The sequence below is a fragment of the Acromyrmex echinatior genome, chromosome 18 (assembly GCF_024713525.1).
Source record: "Acromyrmex echinatior isolate Ae372 chromosome 18, ASM2471352v2, whole genome shotgun sequence".
Classification (NCBI taxonomy): domain Eukaryota; kingdom Metazoa; phylum Arthropoda; class Insecta; order Hymenoptera; family Formicidae; genus Acromyrmex; species Acromyrmex echinatior.
Window position 1 is genome coordinate 717,730 of NC_141869.1, and position 27,657 is coordinate 745,386.

The following is a 27,657-nucleotide window of genomic DNA, read 5'->3' on the forward strand; positions in this document are numbered from 1 at the left end:
AGATTAAAAAGTATAATTGTATTTTATCTTAAATATGTTTCATGATTAAATGTAAAATATTAATATAAAAATTTATATATATATATTTAATTCGAATAAACGATGGAATCCATCAGACTGTCCTGAACTGTAAGATTATGCGGCTCAAGAAAACTATAAACAAGATTTTATTCTCGCGCGTATGAAGGATGCCATGTGGTTTCGACCCTTCTAAATCAGTGATCTTCAAAGTTCTATTCTATCCTATAATCATATTGTCTTTGTAAGAAAAAGTTATAACAAAGTCTTATTATCAACAAATTATTAATATATACTCAGGAAATTTTTAATTAGGATATGCATAAAGAATATGCGAAAATATCCATAATTCGCGATGTCTATACAGAAGATATACAGAAATATTTAAATCAAGATATGTAAAAATGCAATTATGCTAAAATTTAGAATTTATAATTTTTCCATATTTATTTTTTATCTTATTACAAACATATTTAATAGACTTGCGAAAAAAAATCTGACAACTTCAGCTGAAGATATGTACATAAAATCAGGGTGCTTGAACTTGGATCCACGCGGGATTTAAGCTGCGACTTGAAGATCACTGATCTGTTCCACCCCCACCGAGTTCTTCTCATCTGGCAAGTCGACGGCACTGTACAAACTGTGGTCCGGACAGTCGACACCAAGAAAGCGTCCAGGCATCATCGTCTCTCTCACGAGAGAGAAAGAGAGAGAGAGGAAGGGAGCGAGGCGAAGAGCGTGGAGGGAAGACGAAAGTGAAGAAAAAAAAAGAGTGGAATAGTTCCTCGAAAGAACTTGAGAAGGTGTCGGATTTTCTGCTGCTGGCAGGATGCAGTTACCGGCAATCTTCGCCGGTCTTCTGCTAATCATCCGGCTGTCCAGGAGCGAAATCCTGACGCCGCCGTATTTCAATTTAGCTGAGGGCAAAGAGATCGTAGCTTCGGCTACGTGCGGCGTCGATACCACCGGTCCCGAACTTTACTGCAAACTCGTCGGCGCGAACGCCGATCAGGATGAAGATATCAATTTGATTCAAGGCCAGGTAAATATTAGCGATAAATATATTGTAAAAGAAATGGATAATGCTTGATATGTTTGTAACACAATGTGTAATGTAATTTATCTATTAGATATAATTCTAATGTATCAAATTTTCTTTCAAAATTTAAATTAATCAAAATTAAATTAATAATTATGAAAATTTTTGTAATTTTTGACTGAAACTACAAAATATTAAAAACTTATACTAAATACTAAATAAATTTTTTGTTTTTAGATACTTTTATATATAGATTATATAGATATAGAAATAATTTATAGAATAGAATAGAAAAAAATTATATTTTTTCGCAACTCAAATTAATATTTTAATATACAACAATCTGTTGAATAAATATCACGTGAAATTGATTTAACGAATATTCTTGCATGCCAAGGAATTTTGTTTTCATCTTCAGTATTCGCCGAATTTTATCTATTATCATTAGGTCCTACGAGTCCAAGAGTTTATCAGTACTGAGGCATCAGCTCGATTACTCAACTACTTCCTTTTTTTGTCTTCTTTTATATCTTTATTCATATTAATAACTACTATTCGCATATATCGTCAAAATAAATGTAATATTTTATGTAAACATTTATAGTTATATATCATCTCGCACTTTTTCTGTCTCTTTATCTGAAAATTACGATAAGGTGTTATGATAAAGAATCGGGAGAGATGAATGAAACCATTGATTAGTTTTCATTAATCGGCGGCATATAAAGGAGTTTATTGAAGAAATTGATGAGATTTTTTTCACGTATCTTTTTTATTATATATAAAGCTTACTCACACATTGTGTTAATAAATTTATACATGTATATTTCACGCTATTATATTTTTAATATTTTAAGATAAAATTTAAAAATTTCTACAAAATTTCTAATTAATAATTTAATTCCGCTAAAATAATAATGAATAAATAATCAAATAAATAAAATAAAATGAATTTCTATGTATTTTTGTAATACGTTTGTAAATCTCCAGTGTGACTGTCCAGAGGCATTCTTGGCTATTCTGAAAATTAATATTCTCTGCTATATATTGAATATTTTGTCGACGAATCAGAACAAAAGACGATTACAAGGCTCTTCTATAAGATCCAGCTAAAAACCAGTTCGCACAATCTATGATTGTGTTTGAAGAATGCGCTAGACTCGCAAGATCGCGTTTCCTACATGATGCTTTATCGTCGACAGTAGAAATCACTCGCACACAGATGAATTTCGCACATATATATAATATATTTATTAAAAATATTAAAGTAATACCTTTAATATCCACGTTTATTTTTTTTGTGATATTAAAATATTGTAAAATTTGAAAATTTTATTCTAATTGTCGAAACTGTTTCTATAATTGTCTGTATATTTATATTTTAATTGAATTACACTGTTGATCAGCATCATTTGATTCATTGACTTAAGAACACGAGGCGTTCGTTCAGTTTGACATCGTTTTTCATCGTATATCTATGTGGGTAAAAGAAGATGGAACCGAAGTAAACTAGAAGCGAAGAGTTTGATAAAACGGAAGATATGAATGACCTCTCGATAACACTCGATCGTTCACCCATCCGAAATTAAGAAGCTTTCTGTGTCATATACAGATTCTAGAAAAAGAGATCTCCCTTTATATATTTATCTTTTAACTATCTAAATTTACTCTTGTATATTAAAATTCGCAATTAAAAATTGTTTCTTAAAATTTTAATGTAATACAGCAATTGAAGTAAACGTGTGACGAAAGTAAATAAAAATTATGTGGGTTGAGTTTCTTTTCATAAAAAATTCTTATTTTGTTCATCTCTTACATATAAAATAAATCTCCTAAATTAGATTCCATTAATTAATTAATTCTTTTATCTTTTTAATATAACGACAAATATTTGTTTTTTTATAGGTATGCGATTATTGTGATCCTGAAAATCCTGAAAAAAGTCACCCGCCCGAGTATGCGGTCGATGGTATGGAAACGTGGTGGCAATCACCACCTTTATCCAGGGGGATGAAATACAATGAGGTCAATCTAACGATCAATTTGGGACAGGTAAGTCATTAAGATATCAAATATACAGATTATTAACGAAAGTTTTCGGAGCATATAAAGGTCTGATTCAGAAGTAACAGGAAATAATGATGCGCAATTCTTTTATCGGCGACATAAACATTCTATCGCACAAGTAGGCGTTTTCCTGCAAGTGGGAAGATTTATCATTGGTTTACTTCCGGAGAATAATGAAAAGTGTTAAAGTCTCGAAGATGAACGAGGGAAAATGGAATTATCAATGATATTAATTATTTTTATTATCGAAAATTGCCGCGGTGCCATATTTTTCCAAAAAATTTTTGCGAATATCTTAGTTTTTATTAAATTAATATCTAATTAATCCGATGATACGTTTGTATTGAAACTATCTGGATATCGATCTATTCATATAATTCTATTAGTGTGTAACTAGCTGTTATCAGAAGTGTATGTTTATCTTTGCATACTCAAAGGCTCCCTGCTGTCGCTCCCTCGCTAATCATCTTCTTAGAAAGGCTCATTTACACCATTTGTTAGAACATTCCTACTTCCCTTTCTCTCTTTCTTTCTCTCTCTTTAATAATTGTAACTTTTTAAAATGTCTCATTTCTTTTTTCTCTCTTTAATCCTGATATGTTCTTTATTTTGCTGGAGATTTATTATAGTTTATTTCTTAGCTCTATCCTAAAAAAAGTCTTTATCTATCTCTCTTTCTATCTCGCTTTTTCTTTCTGCCAGCCTTTATGCTTGAGATTTCGGTAATCGTTCTCTTTTAAAGCATCGAACCCTGTATGGCACACATCTGGCATTCAGTCCTCGATTTTTAACCTTGGTTCACATTACTTTATCTGAAATAGCAGGAACGTATTCATACGAAATTAAGATCGAAAGCTATAAATTTTCATAGATAAAGCAATAATATGGATTCCTCCGTAAAATAATGTATATAATAATTACTGAGATAAAAAGATTTCTGGAACAGCAAAAAGAAAAATGGATAAAAATGTTTGCCAGAAACGAATAAAGCCCGAGGAAATAGAAGGGAAAATTTGAAACAGATTTTTTTCAGGAATTTCATGTAGCTTATGTTTACATACGAATGGGCAATTCACCTCGGCCAGGACTCTGGGTTCTAGAGAAGTCGAAAGATTATGGCAAGACTTGGTCGCCCTGGCAATACTTTTCGGATTCCGCCAGCGACTGTCTGACCTACTTTGGAGTGGACAGTCACAAACCGATTACTCGAGATGACAGCGTAATTTGCACAACTGAATATTCAAAAGTCGTCCCCCTTGAGGGTGGCGAGATTCCGATCTCGATCCTAAATAATCGACCCTCAGCGAAGCATTATTTCAATTCGACTTTGTTGCAAGAATGGACGCGGGCAACCAATGTTCGTTTCCGCTTTCTCAGGACGAAGAATTTGTTGGGGCATCTCATGTCTGTCGTTCGTCAAGATCCTACCGTTACCAGAAGAGTAAGTTACGTTGACACTTAAATTTGCTCTCATTTTCTCGATGGTATTTGATTCTATATAATAAATAATTAATCTCTATAATGCTTGTCATTGAAATACATTTTTGATTTACGGTACAAAGGAAATTCTAAAATTTGTTTATAATTGATATTTTCCACCACTTTCTTTTATAATTTGACATTTAAAGAAGTTTATTTGTATTACAGTACTTTTATTCGATCAAAGATATCAGCATTGGCGGTCGTTGTATGTGCAACGGTCACGCGGATACTTGCGACATTCAAGATCCCAACATGCCGAAGAAACTGGTCTGCCGGTGCCAGCACAATACTTGCGGGCCTCAGTGTGCAACATGTTGCAAGGGTTTCGAACAAAAAAAATGGAGACAATCTACAGCATCACAGAAATTCATATGCGAACGTAAAAATAATTTACTTAATATTTACAAAGACAAGAATTAGTTATATCTATCAATTGTTATATGAATAACAAATAGATTTATTAAGAATACTAATTTTAGTTATTGAAAATTATTTTTTTTATCTGTAAATTATTTATAGTAACAAGTTAATTTCTATTTCTTCATTAAAATTGTTATTACTTTGCTCTATGAGAATAGCAGAATGGATTTGCAGAGGTAGACTTATCTTTTTTTAGCAGTGAATTCATATTTGCAGCCTGCAACTGTTTCGGACATTCGGACGAGTGTATTTACGATCCGAACATCGATGAAAAACACTTATCATTGGATATTCACGGTAATTACGAGGGTGGTGGTATTTGTCAGAATTGCAAGCACAATACTGAAGGCATCAACTGCAATCGCTGTAAACCCAAGTTCTACAGACCTTGGGATAAACCACTCAACGCAACTGACGTATGTCAGCGTAAGTTTATTTAAAATAAAAATCACTTTCAATATTTCTTATGAATTTTACAAACTGCTCTTTTTACATGTTTAATTAGCTTGTAATTGTGATTATTTTTACTCGACTGGAAATTGCTCCGATTCCACTGGAAAATGCGAGTGCCGCAAAGAATTTACACCGCCGAATTGCGATACTTGCAATTACGGATACTTTGGTTATCCTAATTGCTTACCCTGTCAATGTGATTTGCGAGGCACTGACGGTTATCATTGCGAAGCAACTGACGGTTATTGTCCCTGCAAGCTAAACTATGCCGGTCACTATTGTAATCTCTGCGCAGAGGGATATTACAATTTTCCCGATTGCTTACGTAAGTGAATCTTTTAAAGTTATTTCGACGTCTTTAGAGTAAAATTATTTGGAAGGTAACGTCAATCACTACGATTTCAGCTTGTAGTTGCAATCCTCTGGGTGCTCTGGACGATGTATGCGATGTGATATCTGGTAACTGCACGTGCAAAAACAATTACGGAGGCAGAACTTGTGACATTTGCGAGGACGGGTATTTCAATTATCCTTTTTGCACATGTACGACATAAGTTTTTAAGCTATTATAATTTTTTATATATATTTGAAAAAATACTATGACCATTTACACCATAATAATTTATATATTTTATCAATAACAATAATACAGATTTCAGGAAACTGCCGATAATTTTTTTCTAATGACTATTTTCTTTTATTCTTTGTTCTGTAGAAATTTAATTTTCCCTTTTTTAATAAGAAAAATATTTTTAGATCTTTTGCATCACAAAATTTAACATCATTGTTTGAATGTAATACAATAAAACAAGATAAATTCTGTTTTTATATCTATGAATCCTATTATTTCTTTGCGATTTGCAGATTGCAATTGTGATGCACGTGGAACGGAACCCGGTATTTGCGACAAGACGGATGGTGTTTGTTTGTGCAAGGAAGGATATGGTGGTGTTAGATGCGACCAATGTACACCTGGATATTATGGCTATCCTAATTGCGTGCCATGCAATTGTAGTTCCGTCGGCTCATCGAGCATCAGTTGTGATTCCACGGGCAAGTGCTCATGCCTCGCCAATTTCGCCGGAAGGACTTGCAGTCAATGCAGTCCAGGATACTACAAATATCCGGAATGTGTTGGTACGTAATTCACGTCAAAGTTCTCATTACTTTATTATCTTTAAATAATTTAATAATATTGACATTTTAATTTATCTTACTAATTAAATTAATCATAGTTATCTTTTGTATCAATTAAATATCTTTCAATATTTTTATTTTAGCATGCAGTTGCGATAGTCATGGCTCGATCGGTGTGTCCTGTGACGGCGAAGGTAAATGCCAATGCCGCGAGAACTTCGACGGCATTCGATGTGAGCAATGTAAAGAGGGTTACTACAATTTTCCTACTTGCGAGGGTTGCAACTGCGATCCGGCTGGTATAGTCGCAACTTTCCAAGGTTGCGGCTCTTTGCCGCCCGGCGAACTTTGCCAGTGTAAGGAGCGTGTTGAAGGAAGAATATGTAATCAATGCAAGCCACTTTATTGGAATCTGCAGCCTTACAATCCAGACGGTTGCGAAGGTTCGGATTTATTTCGGACGTAATAAATAATTTCTTCATAAAATTAACATTGTATTTATAATATAATTATGTTTTTGTTTGAAAAAGGAATAATTATATAACATTAAAATGTTTGATCTTTTATAAAAAATAAAGTGTATTTGTATTTAAGAATGTCATTGTAACATTCCTGGAGTCATCGGCAGCATCGGCGAGTGTGACACTAAGACTGGACAGTGTATCTGCAAACCTGGCGTAACTGACAGAGGATGCAGCCGATGCATCGACGGAACATATAATCTTCAGGAAAACAATCTCTTTGGTTGTTCTGGTAAGTATATCAACTATATTCTGTTTTGTAATATTTAATTTTTAATTTTAACGCCACATCTTTCAATCAAGATTGCTCTTGCGACGTTGGCGGTTCCGTCAACCCGATATGTGACAAGCAAACTGGTCAATGTCCTTGTCAACCACGAATTACCGGTTTAACGTGCAAGGAACCTCTAAAGGCGCATTACTTCCCTACTCTTCATCAGTATCAATACGAAGCCGAAGTTGGTAAAACTCCCAGTGGTAGCGGTGTCCCCTATGGTTTCGCGGAAGACATCTTTCCGGGCTTCAGTTGGAAGGGTTACGCCGAGTTTACTAATCAACAAAAAGAGATTATACTGGGCGTAGGTATCGGCAAGTCTTCGCTCTATCGGATGGTTTTACGTTATGTTAATCCCAATAATGATCCCGTCCTCGGTACTATCACTATCACTCCTGACAGTCCATCTGAGATAGAGCAGCAGTTTACAGTCAATTTTAAGCCGACCACACGACCGTCCTTCGTAACAGTTGCCGGAGCACATGGCAATCATCCATTACCCATGGTGATGAATCCCGGACATTGGTCCATCAAAATTAGTACAAAGAGAAGTATGTTCCTTGATTACTTCGTTTTATTACCATCGGAATACTATGAGGGCGGCATATTGACACAGGACGTGAATGTGCCCTGCGAAGTCGGCTACAAGGGACTCTGCAGGCACTATGGATATCCGAACTTAACACGGTTCGATTCAGTTCACGGCGCTGGTGGCTTTCTCAGCGAGAATAATATCCGAATCCCATTAACCGAATATTTTACCGATCACGAGACTTTGCAAGAAATTAATGAGGATGAGGTACCATTCATAAACAATCGACAAGAAGAAATTCATTTTGAACTAAGAATCAGCAAACCTGGTCCTCACGTTCTCGTAATAACTTATGTCACTCCGCGGGATGAGCAAGATACCTCGGTATTGTTAATTGAAGCGAATACCGTTGGCAAAGGCAAAGTCACCCTCAATCCCTGTAGATATACCAGTACATGTCGTCAGGTTGTTACGGATACCTATGGTAAGGTGGCTGTCATGAATTTCCCATCAAATTATGTTAGCTTAGTACTGACCGGTGAGCCGACCTCAAACATCGCGATCGACTCAATAGTGGCGATTCCCTATCATCAATGGTCGTTGGATTATATAAAGCCCAAATCTGTCTGTGTAAGGAAAAATGGCAAATGTATACAAGGACTTTTTCCCGATGCCGCTGACGCCAAGAAGATCGAATTCGAGATTTCTAACAACATTCTCGAAACTGAAACTCGACCTTCCGGTATTTATGATAACGCCACTAAATTGATCTACCTAAGTGATGGCGATATGGTGGATATTCATGCGAAGGTTTCCCAACCGGGAGATTACATCTTTGTGGTACAATATTATCAACCGGATCATCCTCAGTTCGAGCTAGATGTGTTAGTGCAGAACGGCAAATTCTACGAGGCGAAAGTGCCGGTTCCTCACTGTCCTAGTAACAGTGGCTGTCGCAGCATTATACGTCAAATTGACAACAACGATACCAGATTTCAATTGATTGAAAATTTTGTGTTGACACTGAAAGAACCTGGTCACGGTATCTGGTTAGACTATATCCTGGTGATCCCGGCGGATCAGTATAATGAGAAGATCCTCAGTAAATTGCAGTTCGACGAGACAAATGAATTCATTAAACGTTGTGGCAGCAATCATTTCCATATCAATGTCACCGAGGATGGTTTCTGCCGTGATTCAACTTTTTCGTTAACGGCTAATTATAATAATGGTGCATTGCCTTGCAATTGCGACGGCGAAGGTTCCACCAGTTTCGAGTGCGAAAAATTCGGCGGCCAATGTCCTTGTCGATCAAATATCATCGGCAGACGATGCGAGATTTGCAAGTCTGGCTTTTATGGTTTCCCTAGATGTAGACCATGTAATTGTCCTGCTCTTTGTGAACGGGATTCCGGCAGATGCATTTGTCCATCTCGAGTAACGGGTCAACGATGCGATCAATGTGAACCCGGCACCTATGGATTCCACCCGATTATCGGCTGCGAGGAGTGCAACTGTTCACCCCTGGGCGTATTGGATGGTGATCTGCAGTGCGATTTATTCGACGGCAGTTGCCGTTGCAAAGAGAACGTGGTGGGCCGGCAATGTGACCGTTGCCGCGCCGGTTACTCGCAGTTTCCACATTGCGAGCGCTGCGACTGCGATTCACGCGGCACAACTGCCGATATCTGCGATCAATATACAGCCGAGTGCTTCTGCAAAGCAAATGTGCAAGGTCAGGCATGCGACGTATGTCGCGAGGGCACCTTCAATATTCAGGCTGAAAATATAGACGGTTGTACTAAGTGCTTCTGCTTTGGCAAGACTACTAGGTACGTTCCATATTTGCCATCGTCATTATTAGTAAACTCTATAAATCATTAATAGGAATTAATTATTATCAATGTGTAAGTTAAAAGAATTTTTTTTTAAAAGATGTAATATTTATTTAGATGTGCCTCCGCGAATCTCTATTGGACTCATCTTATGGATATGGCTGGTTGGGAATTGATCACACCCATTGATAAGAGTGGCAACTTTACCAATCTATCAACCTATCCCGTAGAGAATGCAACTGCAATCACAGTTTCGCTCATTGCCAACGACACTTTCGAGAACGTCATCTACTTTTCGGCACCTGATACCTATCTCAATAAAAAGTTGACTTCTTACGGTGGTTACTTAAATTATAGCGTTTATTATAGCACGGGACCCTTCGGTAAGGCTGTCAGCGCCGCCGATGTAATTCTTCAAGGCGCCAATACTACGTTATTTTATTATTCCGATGAACAGCCACCATCCTTTGTCAACTTTAGAGCGTCCGTCCGCCTCATCGAAGCTAATTTTGTAACTAGCAACAGACTCAGCGCTACTAGAGAACAAATTATGGTTATTCTCGAAGATCTACGTGGAATATATGTGCGTGCTACGTACTGGAACCCCAGTATTATGGCTTCGTATGTATTAATGATTCTTTCATCAAAATATCGAAGGATCGTTATTATTTTCGTGTAATAAACATCTTTACAGATTATCATACGTAACTTGGGACATTACAACGGAACAATATTCAGCTCAATATAGCATTCCAGCTGGCAGCGTAGAACAGTGTCAATGTCCACCCAATTATCAAGGACTTTCATGCGAGGAATGCGCTCCAGGATATTATAGGATCAAGTCAGGACCATACGGAGGCTACTGCGCGCCTTGTCAATGTAACGGTCATGCGACTACGTGCGATGTAAACACCGGAATTTGTCAGGTGAATTATGAGAACTTCTCTGAGTTTCAAAATTTATTTTGTTTTTTTAAGTCTATAACTTTCTTAATTTTCTTCAATTGAAGAATTGCAAGAATGGAACCACCGGCGACCATTGCGAATTTTGCGAGCAAGGTTACTACGGTAACGCCACTGTGGGCACACCAACGGATTGTCTGATTTGTGCATGCCCGTTACCGGTTGCCTCCAATAACTTTGCCACCGGCTGCGAGGTGAATGAGGAGGGCAATAAGATTAGCTGCGACTGTCTACCCGGATATTATGGTGCTCGATGTGAGGCTTGCGCTGCCAGCTACTATGGCAATCCTGAAGTGTACGGCGATTACTGCAAGCCATGCGAATGCTCTGGCAATATTGACACCAATCAAATTGGCTCATGTGACAGTATCACTGGTCAATGTTTACAATGTTTAAACAATACCTACGGTGAAGCGTGTAATCTGTGCGCTCCCGGTTATTTCGGTGATGCCGTGGAGCGGAAGGACTGTCGTAGCTGCGTATGCGATGACTGTGGAATGGAACATTGCGACAGCTACAGCGGGCAATGTTTCTGTCGAGAAAATGTTATTGGCGAACGATGCGATCACTGTGCACCCAATCATTATGGTTTCGGTACCTGCAATGGATGCAGACCATGCGACTGCGGCTTGGCCTCCGAGAGTAGCCAATGTGACGGAGAAACGGGACAGTGCAAATGCATGCCAGGTGTCACCGGTCGCAGATGCGATCAGTGTATCCAGGGATATTGGAATTATAGACGTGATGGATGCACATGTAAGACCATTTCTCACTATAATTTCTCACTTTTATAAATATCGTGAGTAAAATTGTCAATCGTAAAACAAAAATTTATTTTGCTACGAACAAGATTGTTCCATGTCTTTCTTCAATTGCTCAATAATTATTAAACGGGCTTTACGAATTAAAGCTTATTTAGATTAAAGCTTAGATGAATCATTAAGATAATCTTACAGTAAAAATTAAATGTATAATCATCCGTTTCTTTCAGCGTGTGAATGTCACACTGGTTATTCCGTCGGCGTGTCTTGCGACACAACTACTGGTCAATGCACCTGTTTACCTGGTGTTATTGGTGAAAAGTGCGACCATTGTCCGTATAGGCACGTGCTTATTCCGTCGCAAGGTTGTTTCTCCTGTGGTTCCTGCACGGGAAATCTTTTGGATGTCACAGATGAACTAGCCGATTTAGTAGAGCCTGTCTCGCGCGAGTATAGTGTAAATAAAATACAATAATTCATGAATATATTTATATATATATTATTCAAAAACTAATGTAACTTAATGTTCTTGATACACTTTCAGACGGTTGCGGAAGGCTACTTTACGAATCAACGACTTAAGTTTATCAACGATACGGCCAACGAGCTCTACCCCGAAGTTAAATTATTAGATCCAAGTCGAGTAAATCTACTACCGTTGCAGGAGAAGCTGAAGCGGCTAGAAAATGAAGTGTACTATCAGAAACAACAAATTGATTTTACCGCTGAGGACAGCGGCAAATGGAAGGACAACGCAGAGAATACATTGCAGGACATGAACACTCTGGAGGAAGATGTGATACATAAGATCGACTTAGTGAATCAGATCGTATCGGAAGTACAATCATTAGCATTGAATATTGAATTGGGAACAGGCGCCAAGGTCGATAATGCATTGAACGAAGCGAAGGAAATTCTAAAAAAAATCAAGAATATCTCCTTCACTGAATTTCGGGATAATGTCCTGGATCAAACGGATCAAGCCAATATTCTAATTTCCGAAATGCATCAGTACAATTTTCCGGCCAGCAACCTAAGCTTCGCTGTGACTGATCTTAACGTCAGGATAAAAAATATCAGTGCCAAGATGGATGACTTACTGGATACCGTGCAAATAGCTCAAGATACTGCTAGTATAGCAGATAAGCTGAATCGAGAGAATAGAATCGCTGCACAAAGTGGCAATCTTGACGTTGTGAAAAATTCCACTGCCGAAGCGAGAGAGGACTTGGGAGCTGGGGAACAACTCAAGAATAACGCTAGTGATTTCCTTAATCATGCAAAAATCAATATCGATCTTCTACGTGAGTATTGTTGATATTTTCATAGTTTGATATTTTTTATATTTTGATTGATAATTGTAAAAATAACGATAAATATGATTGCAAAAATGATTTTCCTTTTCTTTAGAATTTCCTTTTTCTTTTCTAGGAACTAACACTGACAGCGATGTAATTGATCGACTGAATAACACCATTGCGTTAAATGATGAAATGTTAATCGATCTGGCTGAGCCAGTGCAGAAAGCTCATGCTCACGCAGCATATCTACACAATCGTTCATTAGAATTGGATAGTCTACTAACTGATACTCGTAATACTGACGCGGTGAGGGCCGTTTCAGCATACAGGGATATTGAAATCGCAATTCAAGCTGCGAAAGATGCTGCAGACAATGCCATAATTGCTGCTGAGAACGCAACATCACTGGTAAAAAGCTAAACATCATAATTTTAATTCATATTTACTTTTTTTAAATAAATTTTATTTTGTTTATTAATGTCAGACTGATGGAATCGAGCAAAAGATGTTGGACTCTCGAAATGAGTGCTTCAAATTGTTAGCCGCCGCGCAGTTCGCTCTAACAAAAACGACGGGCCAACCCGAAAATGATTTGCGAGATGCAAGAAATAACGCAACTCTGATTGACACTCAAAATAAACGTAACAAGGAGCTTCTCGACTCTATCGACAAGTACAGCTTGCTTCCTATGTTTTAATTTCAAGTCTCTCATTTTACTTCCTATAATTAAATATAAAAATAATGTTACTAAATTGATTTAGGAACAGCATAAGGCATGTTGAGTATTAAAGCATACATCTGTTAAATCTATAAAAATTGCAGGACGCTCGGCAACATTCCTTCGCAATCGTCTTCAGTTGCATATGATGCCATGAATCAAGCAATGAATGTCGAAAGTAACATCAAGGTCGCCATCGATGACATGAACGGTATTGTGAATCAAATTCCGGAAGATTTGCGAGAGACAAAACAACTCTCAAAGAATACGTCAGAGACAATCCGCGAAATCTCGCAAGCAAATAAGCAGCTGGATGGTGTAGATAAAGTGATGCCAAACATCAACAATCTGCTAAACGGTCTAAATGGCAACCAGAAATCGATTGATGCAACTGGAAATGATTTGCAAAGTAAAATTGAGGCCCTAAGAAACAAAATCGCGAACGCCCGGGAACTAGCCAATCGGTTTAAGACCGGTTTGACCTTCTACAGAAACACTACTTTGGAACTGAAAAATCCGGAGAGCCTGCCATTACTATCTACATCCACAAAGATATCCCTATATTTCAGGACCAACAAGACCAACGGTTTTCTGTTGTATCTAGGCAATGAGGAAAAATCAAAGCTACCACGCTCGAAAGCGGTGAGCCTAATAAAATCTAATATAATAATCATGAAAGTGAGCTAATTTGGATCAAAGAAATATGAAGAAAATTTTCTTAACATTAATTTTATATTTCATAGCATGATTTCATGGCGTTATTGATTGAAAGTGGATATCCCGTGCTTATAGTCGATCTGGGATCTGGACCAGAAAGAATAAATCACAACAAATTTGTATCGGATAATGTGTGGCGGCAGATAATTATCGACAGGTTGGCATCAACTCATATGGCTTTATCTAGTTTAAAATAATTTTATATTGATGTTTCTCAAAATTTTGCTTGCAGAACTGGTAAAAATGTCAAGTTAATCGTTCGCGAAGATATTGGCGAGGGAAAAGATACATTGTACGAGAAAGAGCGAGTTTTGTTGGGTCCTTATTATATTTTTAATGTGGATCAGGAGCATTCGAAGCTCTTTGTCGGTGGTTATCCATCATCCTTCCACATCCAAGATGCCGTAACCGCATCTTCTTTTGAGGGCGAAATGGAGGAATTGATGATAGGCGATATACCGGTGTCGTTCTGGAACTTTGTCGATGGAGAGAACAATCAGAAGAGTGCACTCGAACGCGACAAACTCATTAATTTCGCGCCAAGCAGAGGTTACCGTTTTGATCGACACGGTTACGCAATACTCAGCAAAAAGAGTTCGCAGATTACGCCAGACACTAGGAAGTTTATCATCAAACTATCTTTCAAAACTTTTGTGGAGGATGGATTGATTTATTTAATGGGCAAGGGAAGACAATTCTTGTCTTTAGAAATGAGAAATGGTCAATTGTTGTATCAGTACGATCTTGGCGAGGGTACTATTGTTTTGAGGTCTTTAGATAAATACAACGATGGTAATTGGCACACTCTAGAGGCCATCAGACAAGATACAATGGGCGCACTGAAGGTAGATGACCACACAGTCGCGTCGAGTCAAGAGAGAGGAACTACCAAACCTTTGGCCTCATCAGATCATATTTATTTTGGTGGATATCCGCCTAATGCAAAACGTCCTTATGATTCGGTTACCAACAATGGCTTTGAAGGGTGCATCGATGACGTAGTTATCCTAGATACTTCGGTCGATCTTACGCGCAACGTGCAGGCATTTGGAGTTATGCCTGGTTGTCCAGTCAGGGTAATTAGCGGAATGTTAATTATTCGCAGATCATAAATGAAAAATTTCTTGTTTAAAAAACTCAGCTTTTCATTATGCAGATTTTCGTCTCATCTCACTAACTCTTGAAATTATTTCTTTCAGTTTGCCAGTCTCGTCTCTTTCGAGAAAAATACACCTGGTTATGTGAGATGGCGTAATTTAGCATCCGATGGTCTACAAGTGAATCTCAAGTTTAAAACATTGGCCAGCGATGGTCTAATTTTCTATGCAACGAACGACGATCAGCAGAACGCGGCTACTAGTTATCTGTCACTGGTAGATGGACAGTTGGTATTCACTAGTCAGGGTGAGGAGCTTAGGACGAGCCCGTCAGATGTTAAATTCAACGATAATGAATGGCACGTGGTAACCGCCACTCATGACCAATCGGCTCTTAGCCTCGACATTGACGATACGGAGAACTACAGAACCGATTCGGCGCCGCTACCGTTGCACTTCCTCTATGGCAACTTATACATTGGTGGACTACCATCAAATTTCGATTTGGATGAACGGAAAATCATGCCCTTCGTTGGTTGCATTGGCGATGCGACTCTCAACAGCGAGATCATAATCAATTTCGCCAATACAACCGAGAGACCACACGCATTTCTAGGAAAATGCAAAGGCAGTGATCAGACGCGTACGTTAAGATATTTTGATTAACAAAATTATTGTCAAACTATATTTCAGCTGAATTTAATCGCTTAAATCCTTTTTAGTTTCACCACCTATCGTTGAACCTGAATTCTTGCCACCATTATTGCCATCGGAAGGTCCGGAAGATACAATAGAATCGTCGACTCAAATCAGTAAGTGAAGTAAAACAACTACATAAAATAAAATTTATTTATTATTTAAGAAATTAAAGACAAAAATATAAGGGAAAGTAGGGATGAATCTAAGGAATCTCTTTGATGTGATGGATAGTTGGCACTACTTGCACAAGATAGAATTATTATGTTCAATTCCGTTGAGAATGATTTGAAGTAAGTTGAAACGCGTACGGATATTATACGGACATTGTATACTTTTATATTAAAAATGGATTTTTAAACATATCCATTGCTGTAAGATACAAATAATAAAAAAAGGCTACTAAGAATCAAACAGCAACAAGAGCAATTCTTCAAAATTAGGTCAATGTAAATGTATTAAATATAAACATATATACAAAATATAAATTACCAGCTCCAACATAATAAAAAATCTTCAACGTTACGGAATACATTACATATGTCGGTCTTGTGTTTAGGCCCTCTTCAGATATACAAAATTACAACGCAGTGAATTCATAATTTATAAACATTTAAGACAGACAGTTTTATTAAAATAAGAAAAGATGAGAGTTTTCTCAGAGAAGCGGAATAGCTCGTCAAGCGATTGGATGACCTTTTGCGAAATTTCTAATCGTTCTAGTGAAAACATGAAAGAAGGATATATGTAATCAGAATAGTAATATGAAAACAAGCCAGAACATTTTTTTGGTAAAAAAACCTCTGAATCCAAAAATTAGAAAAATCCATGTCAAAACTAAAATAATCGTCACTATAACGTCAACAGAGATAAAAATTAGTATCATATTCTAAGTGTAAGCGTCAGACATATAAAGTAACGAAAACTGTCACTCTATTTCGACGAACATAACTGAAATGTGAAAAAACTTGGCAATGCAAAGTCAAACCTTGTTTATAACCTTGTTTATAATCGGAATATACGATTTGTGACCTTCCATATCTGTCTGGAGGTTAAGACTGTTTCTCTATTTCTTAATATTAAGCATCTCTGAGACAAAACGTTTATTACGGCTCCTCGTCAAGAATTTGAATATTGTTCCAATCATGTCCATGTTGTAATCAATGGTCTGTTATTACCGATTTTAAACTAGTATTCCATCGTGTATGATTTTGATGTTCCAAAATTCGTGTTTTTAATCTTCTTCCTGTTTATCCCACAGAGAGAGATGCATCACAGTCGTTGCAATTTATCTTATACACGACGTTAGATTTGGATAAAGAATCTACAGGATCTTTATGTATCTTAATGTATTTCCGTAGTTTGTTAGAATTAAAATAAGAAATCTTGATGTCGTTCTTGTTGAATTGTTTAAATTTTTCGGTTATTAACGGTACGAAAGGTACAGTAAACCAAAAAGGAACCACTGTTGATTCCTCGTTATTATCTAAAGTATTGATACGTGCCAATTTTTTGCGCGTGATATCCTCGATTCTTTGGTTGATGGTATCAAAAATGTATCTTAATTTTCATTGTTATACTTGCGCACAAAGTACTGCGCTGAGACTCCTACTTTCCCTTACATTCTTGTCTTTAGTTTGTTAAATATTAAGGAGTCCTTTAACATGATAATTATTGTTCTCATTATTGTTTTAAAATTTATATATATAAATTGTATTGACATAAATAATGATAAATAAACAGAAACAAATTATTTTCTTTTAGATATAATAGAAGTCGATGTGGACAAAGAAGATGAGAAAGAAGAAGAAGAAGAAGAACCAGAATTGGAACGACGAATTAACGTAGACAAATATGATTTCACGACAACTACTACGCAAAGGCCAACTGAGCAGCCTGAAACCATCGACAAGTGTCACTTGCCATATTATCCAGCAACAGATCCTGATCTTGAGAATGCTTGGCGATTTGGTATTTTGCATATTTTTAAATATAATAAGTGGAAAAATATTCAAATGAAAATATTAATCAATAAAATTTTTCAAACACCTAATGACTCTTTTTAGGTACTGCAAGGAACAGTAGATTAGAATACAGATCACTGAATGGAAGGTACAAAGACGACTATGATTTCCAGATTGATATAAAAACAATGGCGGACGATGGAATTATATTTTATACTTCCGATCTCAGTAAGCAAGACTTAATCGCTGTGTACGTGCTCGGTGGAAAGGTAAGGAAGTACTTTTCTTCACACGGAAAAGTTGTTTCACAAATCGTCTTGATCTTGGAAAATTATTCTTCTAGGTTCACTACAAATTCGATTGTGGAAGCGGACCAGCATTGCTAGTGAGTGACAAGATGATCAATAACAATCAATGGCATATCATAATCTTCAAGAGAGATGGTAACTACGGTCAATTAATTGTGGATGATGAGGAAGCAGTGACCGCATACTCACTGGGACACACCACTGCTATCAATGTCAATCCGCCATTCTTCGTAGGAGGCGTTTTGCCAGAAATATCCAATATTGCGTACACAAATATTGTAAGATTGCATAATCTTTAATCTCATACTTAGGAGTTATACTCTTGCAAGAGTATAACAATATTTTTGTTTCAGGGTCTTAATAAAACGTTCAGTGGCTGTATAGGAAATTTCATGATGAATGGACAACTCGTCGGAGAACCATCGGAGAAAGTAGGCGTAATACCTTGCTCGAAGAGAGTCGAGCCCGGTCTCTTCTTCTTTCCAGGAAATGGCAGTAATTTATTCAAAGCAGGTAAGAAAATTAATACAAATATACGTTTCGAATAAAAAATATTTCAATATCGTTTCTAATTGTAATTAACTAAACCAACGATATTAGTAAAAGAAATATTTTATTAATTTTTAGTCGATCGATTTAATGTGGATCGCACAGTCGATATTCAAATGGATATAAAACCGCGATCCACATCTGGACATTTGCTATCGGTGCACGGTAAAAGGGATTATCTCGTCCTAGAGATGATTAATGGTACTATCAAATTTCTCATAAAAACGCAGAGAGGCTCGATTGAGACTGCATTCGAGCCAACGAAACCAAACTCCCTGTGTGATGGCCATTGGCACAATATTCGAGGTAGATAGCATTTATATCAAGTCAATATTAAGAATACTCTCGAAGCTGCGATTTAATCTTAACGATTTTTTTATTGATTTGAAGTTTATCTTTAACTAAAATAAGGCACTAACGGTTGTTAGTAGCAGTCGATTTTACTTAAATCGCGTTCTATTATTACTTTTTTTTTCCAACAGCCGTCAAACAGAAAAATGCAGTACTCCTATCAGTCGATCACAAACCAGCACCACCCGGAATTGGCGGCAAAAACGTAGCTAGAGTCTTATCAAAACATCCGATATTCATCGGTGGACATCCGATGCTGGGAAAAAGATTACGAGGAAGTACCTCGCAGGCTCAATATGTCGGCTGTATCAATAATATTTTGATCAACATGAAACCCGTCAGCATTAGGCCTGAACGAGCCTACGGACAAGTTGTCACCGGTGTATGCCCGACAATTTAAAATGATGAAGGAATTTCTGAATTTATAGCTTTATCCAAAATTCTAATCAGATCGTCTTCTCCTCTTCGAAATATTTTATTAATCTCTGACACGCTTAATAAAAAAGTAACGAATAAGTAACAAGACAAAAATCGAACTTGTAAATCCATTAATTTTTCTCTGAAAACAATATTTTCTCGACCAAGAACTATGAAAAATTATTCATATAGGATAAGAAAACTCGTTTGTAACCAAAGATATGATTTAACAAAAGATATAAGTTATAAAATATATGTAGGCATACAGAGGAAGTTGGTTTTAACACATCGCAAACTATTAAAAAGAAAATAATTTTTGTAAAAGTCATAAGCGTTTTTTATTTTGTGAATATATATGTAATATTTGTGCGTTATCGCATTCGGCACATCTTGTAAATAAATCCAAATTCTTATATAATAAGTTCTCAAAAGTTCATTCTCATGGATTTTCGTCTCTTTTTGGCTCAGTCTTGGTATCATTAATATTACAGAAATCGCTATTCTAATATAATGCTTGCCTCTTTGTCAAGACACGATGTCATATCACTATAATGATCATAATGAAAGTATTTGCGATTGTAAGCACAATATTAGAACATTTTAATGAAAGTATGAAGAATAAAATGTATTTATAAATGCAAGTTTGCTAAAAGAATAGCTTTGTATCATATGCAAATTATATGCAATTACACTAAAATTTTATGTAAAAACTATCCTAGAAGTGCAATCATGAAAATTATGCGCAAATGATGATTTTAAGAAATTTAATGCTTCTGAGTAATCACTTCAGCCATATTGAATCGTAAGCGACATCATAAGCGAGAAATGTGAATTGATTTTTCTTGTATATTGTAAGAGAATTTGGAAAATGAAAATCGTTTTAAAACACTTGTAAAAATAGGCGAAGACTCTCCTTATCTCCCCCGATAGTCAGTAAAGAGTCGAAAAAAGCTCGAAGTGAAAATAGGCTATGCATTGAATAAAAATTAGTAAACTCACTTTACGCCTTTTACGATTATTTATTAACTGTCAAAGGAAATAAGAAGAATCTTCACCCATTTTAGATGTTTTAAAGCGATCTCATCATTTCATTTCATTCAAATTCTTTTTATTTACAAATGGCATACAAGAAAAATCAACGTGTCATTTATGACACTTATGACATTTCTCGCTTATGACTTCACAATTCAATATGACTGGAGTAAGTACTCCGGAGTCTTAACAACGAAATTATACTTTCAAAGACACATTGAATAAAAATGCCACAAAAATGTTTAAACATAATTTAGAAAATAGAAGCACGAATTTTTTAATAAAAATTCGAGAAAAATATTCGTTTTTTATTGTAAAATAGATCTTGTAAATTGTTATTATGTTCATAATAACAATAATGATTAATCGCGACTTTTTAGCACTAAAGATTTAATATCCCAAAAGAATATGAAAAATCATATAGCATTATTCACTAAATCAGAATTCACAGCCATAGAAACGTTTCTTGCAATGTTTAGTTTCAATATATATCAATTGCTGATATCTGTCAATATAAGATATACACATTATTTGTGTAATTGAATTTATTTATCACATGTAATTCAACTTGTGACAGGATTTATGGATTGCATAATCTGATCAAAATGAGAAAAAAATAAAAATACAAGGTATATTAAATCACTTGTGCTAATTGTAAGTAAAATCTGTGCTTTATTGTAATTATTATGTATATTTTATATATATATGTATATGTGCATATATATATATATATATATAATCAGCCTGTTCATCGAATTGTCTTACTATAATCTCTAGACATATAATTATGTATACTTCAAACTCACGATGTTTATCAGATAACAATTTTTATCAGAAGGTACAAAAAGTGGTACAAAAAAGAGTTAATACGATTCTCGCTTTTTGGCGAGATAATTTACGTATTTTTATCTAACTTTTTTTCGAAGACTTATTGGAAGTATTATTAGAAGTAACGCAAGACAAACTAGAAGTTTTTCCGAGAAAACGAATTCTAATATCTTTATCTTTGTATCTACCTCCATTACATGATATTGTTTTATATCATAATATAAAAAATAGAGTAAGATCAGTTACCGTCGAAAAACAATTTTTAATAATCTATCGGTCTTAAATCAGTATAATGCAAAATCAATATCAATGCAAAATGAGAAGCTATATAAAAAAAGCATTTAACGTTACGCGCTTCGATGAATAGATCAATATTGCAATCAAGCTAATAGAGCTAACTAATTGTTACAGTAATAATTATTATCACTGTCATAAATTACAATTTATGTAGGGTGCTCTATCTCTTGCTATCAAATAATATTTTGATAGTATTTAAATTCAATCTTTCTTTAAAAAACAAAACGATAGAACATCCTAATACAGTGATACGACGGAAACAAAACGTGTCATCAACTCAGGGCAACCACACTGTGGCATATTCAACAAACAATAATTAGTAACAATTTTTAGGAAATGCATTTTTATACAAAGACAGATGATGATAATAATTACTGCATTTACAATGCATAGTGTAAATTTTCAAGAAGAAAAGAAAGAGTTTAGGGAAGTATACATAAGAAAAAAGTTGCAAGAAAAAAAATCAGAAATCAATACGCGTCAAATGTTTAAAAAAGGATTACACTGTGGTGAATCTGCATCTGCAAGAGTTCTCGTTTGTGCTTAATTTTCTCCAATCATTGCTTACACTCTTCTGTCTCTAAAGTATTATAGTAAAACATTTACAAGATCAAGTATCCGTAAATGACCCTGAAATGAACGATAAACGAACCGCCGATAAAAAAATGTACAATTCGATCAATCGACCGGCCAAGAAGAAAAGACGATGGTCGGTCATTTATCACGCGATTTCAGGAGGTTTCTCACCGAAGTGGTATATCACAGTGCAACGATTCAGATACTCGATTGAGTTTTCCTGTGGGAGTTCGATTGAAGTAACCGATAACGGCGAGTCGAACGTCGCGGCGAGAAATTTGTTTACCAGTATATTGCCGTATCGATTACAATTACAATCCCAATCGACCATGTACATGGCAATCGCGCCTCTAGAATCGCGTATCACAAAGGGCGACATGTGCATCATCGTTTGCGTATACTCGACGGCTTCGATTTATCTTCGGAATGAATTCGCATCAAGGACAATCTTGCAATATTAGGTTTTCAACCGAATGAATGCCTGAATATCCCAGTGAAGGAATTTTCCGAATCCTTGGCGATCAGATGATAGTTCCCCAATTAATTCTAACTAAGTTTCAGAACAACTCACATCAGTTCGCAAATTATGGTCGAGGAAATTCGTTCTCTCCACGTAAGCGATGTGGACATCAGTGTTTCTGAACCCGCGATGGTGTTTAATTAATCGTATTCATATACGCTGTCCAACAATTCTACTCGATACCATGTGCAAAGATCATCACTAACCCAGGCTCGACCATCATATCCTCCGGCATGTGCATATTATCACAGTGGAGGACCAGCACCGCTTGTTTGCCAGGTACTCTTTTGCACACGTAGTTGTCGTATTGTCGTCGAGAGTTCTGTCTAGTCTCCAGTGAATTAAGACCTGGTGGCCATTTCCTCTCGTGGCAGTTTTCCATCAGCTCGTCAATCACATGAGGTGGACAATTGTACTCTGACAGAGTTCTCTTGATCATCGTCTGAAAATATCAAAAGAACAATTTCAGGATGAATGTACTCACAAAATAAATTTATCAATTGGTACTTAAATAAATAATTTGCACCTGCAGCAATTCGTCAGGCGTGGAGATCATACCGCCCCATCTCGTAACTCTAGCGCGTGGTAAAGACGCGGACCATCTGACGACGTCGTCTCGTTCCATCTGATCAGCAATTGCACGCATCGCCGGATTTGATACTCTAAGCGCGCGCATAAAGTCTTTCAAAAGATGAATCTCACGTTTATGTTCATTAATTTGCAGCTGCTGTTCATCGAGTTCACGCTTCATATCGCTTAGTTTTTGCTGCTGCGACTGTATCAGATTACGGAGCTCGCGCACGCAGTTGTGATCCTTGAGTTCGTTCTTGGGAATAATCAAGCTACAACCCTGCTCGCACTGCATTGGTCTCTTCGGATTGTATTCGCACTGCTCGAGATGCATCGCCAGGCAATCTAACTTGACAACCATGTTACAACCGTACATAATGTTGTCGCATTTGATACACAAGCGGGCCAACAGATTTCTCAAGATTCTGGGAACTGCTCTAAGCTGAGTGGATGTGATGGGCGTACGGTCCAAGGGGCACGTAGGCTGGCGATTTATCCATTCGTTGATACACGTGCGGCAAAAGGCATGTTCACACACTGGTGCCTGTAACACATTACTCACCTACCAGTTTTTTTATAAGCTACCACAACTTTATAAAGCAGCAAAATATAAGTACATGCTGTTTTTGAAAAAACAAATCAATATCCTCCAAAGATGAAATGATAAAATATTTTAAGCACAAACACTATCTAAATAAATAGTTAAAATATATAACTCTGATAGCAAAGCGTGTCTCAGCAAAATCACACAAATCTGTGCTTATGATACTGGCAACTTGCCATAGATTTATCTTTAAAGAAAATATTTTGAATATACTGACATTGTAGCAACATACAGACAACAATGTGTATATGTATTGTCAGCAGTTTAATAACAAGATAGATGACATCAATGTTGACATCTTGTGTTGTCAGCAATATGAAAGCATTATATGATGCTGCATATATATGGCAATATGATGGTAGTAGTATAAATTTTAATGATAACGATTTTTAAGTTATCGGCAAACTGTTGCTATATCAGGAGGCATCAAATTGCCAATATGAAGACAGTTGCTGCAATTCTGGTAGCAACATATGCTTAGCAATGCACATTTAGCAACATGCCAGCAACAAGACAGACATTATCTGGATGAGAAACTATTCATGGATAGGATTAAATGAAGATAGAAGAAAATATTGGAAGTATAGAAGAGACGATAGCTTATATATCTTATATGTAAACATGTAAAGACAGGCTTAATTTAGAGCAAGTAGTATTCTTTTAAAAGATACATGCTTCATCAAATCATATATAATAGCGTCTAGATTAAAAGCGATAAGTCAAGCTAACCTATATTCGTAGATGCGCAATTTTGTTCGCTCTTATTTCGAGGCAAGCAACGTAGCGTGGACAAGAACAACGGGAAGCCTCGGAAAATAAAGCAACGCCGGTGACGCGTTGAAATATTATGTATTCGAAAGCTCTTTCTCTTTCTCTCGATGCGTCAAGTCAAAATCTTGTACGTAGCTTCATCGACCTCTCGCTTGCGTCGAAACGGGTCGAGGTGAGATTCTCAGATTAAAACTCGCGAAAATCCGGGCTTCTCCTCGATCTTGTCTCTTGAAAAATTGAAATATTCCTCTCCTTTCTCGGATTCCACGAAGCTCTTCACACAAAAACGCGCAGAACAAATAATGGAGGTTAGGTGAGATGCAGAGTGGGTCGTAGGAAGATTTTCTCAGATCAAAAGGCGTCTTACCTGGACAGGGTCTTCAAGCACGCCAGAACATATCGGACAGACGAGCTCCTCGTCCACGTCGCCCTGGAAGCGGTTCACATCGAACCCCATCGCTCGCGAGTACGTGTATGTGTATCACCTCCTTCTACCTCCCACTTCCTCCTCCTGCCGCCTCCGTCGTTCTCCTCGTACGATTCGCGAATCTTACGACTCTCTCACGTCTCTCACAAGTATCGCGACTATCAGGAACGGGTTTAGTCGCGGAGGCAGGAGAGATTTTCCGAAATGGTCCTAATGACCCATGAATTGAACCTCGCGCTCCGAATTTTCCCTCGTAAACCACCGTCAGACCTTTTCAAATTTCGCACGCAATTTTAAAACAATTCTGCAAATTATATATATATATATATATGTATATATCAAATATACATTAATGTACATGTCTTATTAACTGATTTTGTAAATACATTTGTTTTTAAACAATTAACAATTTTATTATATTTATTACGTGTAATAATTTAAAATGTATTAATCACAGTGTTTGTAAATATATTTATAGTTACTCGATGATTAATTTTGTTCCTTGAAATATAAATACACACGTGAGAAATCACGGACGGCGGCGAAGGATTTTAATATAATCGGCCACGATTGATTTTCGAATCCACGTGAACGCTCGTTGCGAAAGAGCGTACACTTTTCCGCGCGACGCGAGTAGAGGGGCATGCTCGATTTACTGCGCGTGAAATTGTTAACCGGGAGTTCCGCGAGAAGTCCATTAGACGTCAATGAACGCAAGAAGCGAGGACAGCACTGTGAGAGAAGATTCCCTCATCTTGAGACTCTCGAGAGACCCAGACTCTCGTTACTGCTGGACGGTTTTACCGTTACATCCGCGAGACCGTCCCGTTCTCGTGCTAAACGGCTCGCTTCCAAAACGCATATAGGTCAAAATTAACCGCCCGTTCCGTTGCTAGAGGAACGATCGAGAAAGAATTCTCTTTGTCACTTTACTATGGGCAGAACTTTCGCTGAATAAATGGACAGAGGGAATGGGAGGGAAGAGGACCCGAAGTGGTTCTCGACCGCGATGGATGATAAACGGCGTTCACGAGCTGGTGAAATAAAAATAGCTGAAATAAAAATGTTCATTTAATCGGAGGAAAATTAAAATGGAACGATTACAGACGGTTCGTAATCGGTCGGAGTTGAATGCACGTTAAGTTCGCCATGAATGCGGCGATTCGGTGCGCAGGTGCGCGGCACGCACCTTTGAAAATCGAGTACACCGGACGTCGCGGATGCCTTGACACCTATTTTGAGCGTAACTTTATGCGTGTATTGCATTTACCGAGTTGTCATTAGCTGTGACACGGCCTAAACGTTCGTGCATCACGATCGTTAATTTATTCTCTCGATGTAATCCGACTAATTCGATTCTCTCTTCGAGAGGAGAAAAAAATGTGTCTTGCTTCTGTTCGCCGTGCCTTGTCAGAAAAATACGATTCGCTTGGATTTGATTTAGATAACTGGATCTTACTGGAATATTTATCGAGACGAACGAGAACTCATGAAAGACTTTCGCCAACAGCTGTCTGTATGATGAATTAATAGGTGAGAGGCTGATATATTGAGTATACTCAATATATCAGATTGCTTCTCATCTTAATGAAATGAACTGCAATGTTCACAAAATATCATTTAATGATGTATCAAAATACAGAAATAATTCATAAATCATTCTTACTGTTTTTTATTTACAATTTTATGCTCCATTTTTAGGCAGAAAGGACTATATCCAATTTGGGCTCCGACTGAACAGCATTGAGAACTAACTAGGATTGTAGAACATAAAAAAAGGATTAAGAAGGTCCATATATGCACAACTTTGTAAAATGAGTCCCTTGAATGCTACAGCTGTTTAAAGTTTGGATAATTCTAGCACTCAGGAAACCTCTTCTATAAAGTTGGGCTTATAGAATTTTTTATTCTCTTTTGATACCTTAAAATTTTAGGCATATCTCAAAATTGTTCATCCGAGGCCCAAATTCCCCTATAAAACTGGGAATAGTCCTTCTGGAATTAATGTATATTATATAATATATCTACTTCTAAGGGGAAATTTTGAAGATGATATGAATCATTAAGATCCACTTTGTATATTTTTATTTGTGAAGAAATTTAAGGAACTTTTAAATATCATATTTCATGTAATACTATAATGCAAACTTATATTGATAACAAATTTCCATTATCTCTGGTAAATAATTTCGCTGAAATTATTCTATGTTTTAGAACATTTCAGCGAAATTATTAAAAATTTGCTGAAATTTCAATGAAAGTGAATTTTTCAACTAAACATATTAAAAAATCGTTGAAATTGAACTGAAATTTCTCTGAAATTTTTCTAAAAATGAACTTTTGAACCTGAAATGAAAAAAATTGCTGAAATTAAATTAAAAATTTTCTGAAATGCTGACATTTTGCTGAA

At 36.6% G+C, this 27,657-nt stretch overlaps 2 protein-coding genes and 1 pseudogene across 4 annotated transcripts; 1 reads left to right on the forward strand and 2 right to left on the reverse strand.

The window, feature by feature from the left end:
* Nucleotides 1-73: 73 nt before the first annotated feature.
* On the reverse strand, nt 74-701 carry LOC147906734 (uncharacterized; annotated as a pseudogene).
* LanA (laminin subunit alpha) lies at nt 622-20,043 on the forward strand. Its single transcript, XM_011063706.2, has 29 exons — nt 622-1,063; nt 2,966-3,112; nt 4,161-4,568; nt 4,775-4,988; nt 5,246-5,455; nt 5,535-5,807; nt 5,888-6,025; nt 6,347-6,619; nt 6,763-7,062; nt 7,214-7,372; nt 7,444-9,778; nt 9,899-10,402; nt 10,476-10,707; nt 10,791-11,499; nt 11,735-11,961; nt 12,049-12,808; nt 12,936-13,213; nt 13,290-13,477; nt 13,628-14,165; nt 14,267-14,397; nt 14,473-15,316; nt 15,440-15,980; nt 16,060-16,149; nt 17,798-18,004; nt 18,100-18,266; nt 18,341-18,583; nt 18,659-18,818; nt 18,933-19,160; nt 19,337-20,043. The coding sequence occupies exons 1-29, from the start codon at nt 851-853 to the stop codon at nt 19,603-19,605; spliced, it is 10,986 nt and encodes a 3,661-aa protein (XP_011062008.2). The 5' UTR covers nt 622-850; the 3' UTR covers nt 19,606-20,043.
* Nucleotides 7,555-27,613, reverse strand: elgi (E3 ubiquitin-protein ligase NRDP1 elgi). Of its 3 annotated transcripts, XR_846740.2 has the most exons (4): nt 25,188-27,613; nt 23,402-24,007; nt 22,927-23,317; nt 7,555-7,689 (listed from the first exon to the last, which is right to left on the reverse strand). XR_846740.2 is itself a non-coding variant. In XM_011063705.2 (3 exons), exons 1-3 carry the CDS (start codon nt 25,275-25,277, stop codon nt 23,048-23,050), a joined length of 948 nt encoding a protein of 315 aa, XP_011062007.1. In that variant the 5' UTR covers nt 25,278-27,613; the 3' UTR covers nt 19,936-23,047. The 3 variants fall into 3 exon arrangements, 2 of the variants coding, with proteins under 2 accessions (XP_011062007.1, XP_011062006.1); XM_011063705.2 differs by lacking the exon at nt 7,555-7,689 and having other exon boundaries at nt 19,936-23,317; nt 23,402-23,989; XM_011063704.2 differs by lacking the exon at nt 7,555-7,689 and having other exon boundaries at nt 19,936-23,317.
* Nucleotides 27,614-27,657: the final 44 nt, after the last annotated feature.

Coding starts and splice junctions, on each gene's coding strand:
- LanA (XM_011063706.2), top strand. CDS start 851: ATGCAGTTACCGGCAATCTTCGCCGGTCTTCTGCTAATCATCCGGCTG. Junction 10,403..10,475: donor AACCCCAGTATTATGGCTTC/GTATGTATTAAT, acceptor ACATCTTTACAG/ATTATCATACGTAACTTGGG. Junction 12,809..12,935: donor AATCAATATCGATCTTCTAC/GTGAGTATTGTT, acceptor TTTCTTTTCTAG/GAACTAACACTGACAGCGAT.
- elgi (XM_011063704.2), bottom strand. CDS start 25,277: ATGGGGTTCGATGTGAACCGCTTCCAGGGCGACGTGGACGAGGAGCTC. Junction 24,008..25,187: donor TGCTTGAAGACCCTGTCCAG/GTAAGACGCCTT, acceptor AAAAACTGGTAG/GTGAGTAATGTGTTACAGGC. Junction 23,318..23,401: donor CGCCTGACGAATTGCTGCAG/GTGCAAATTATT, acceptor TGATATTTTCAG/ACGATGATCAAGAGAACTCT.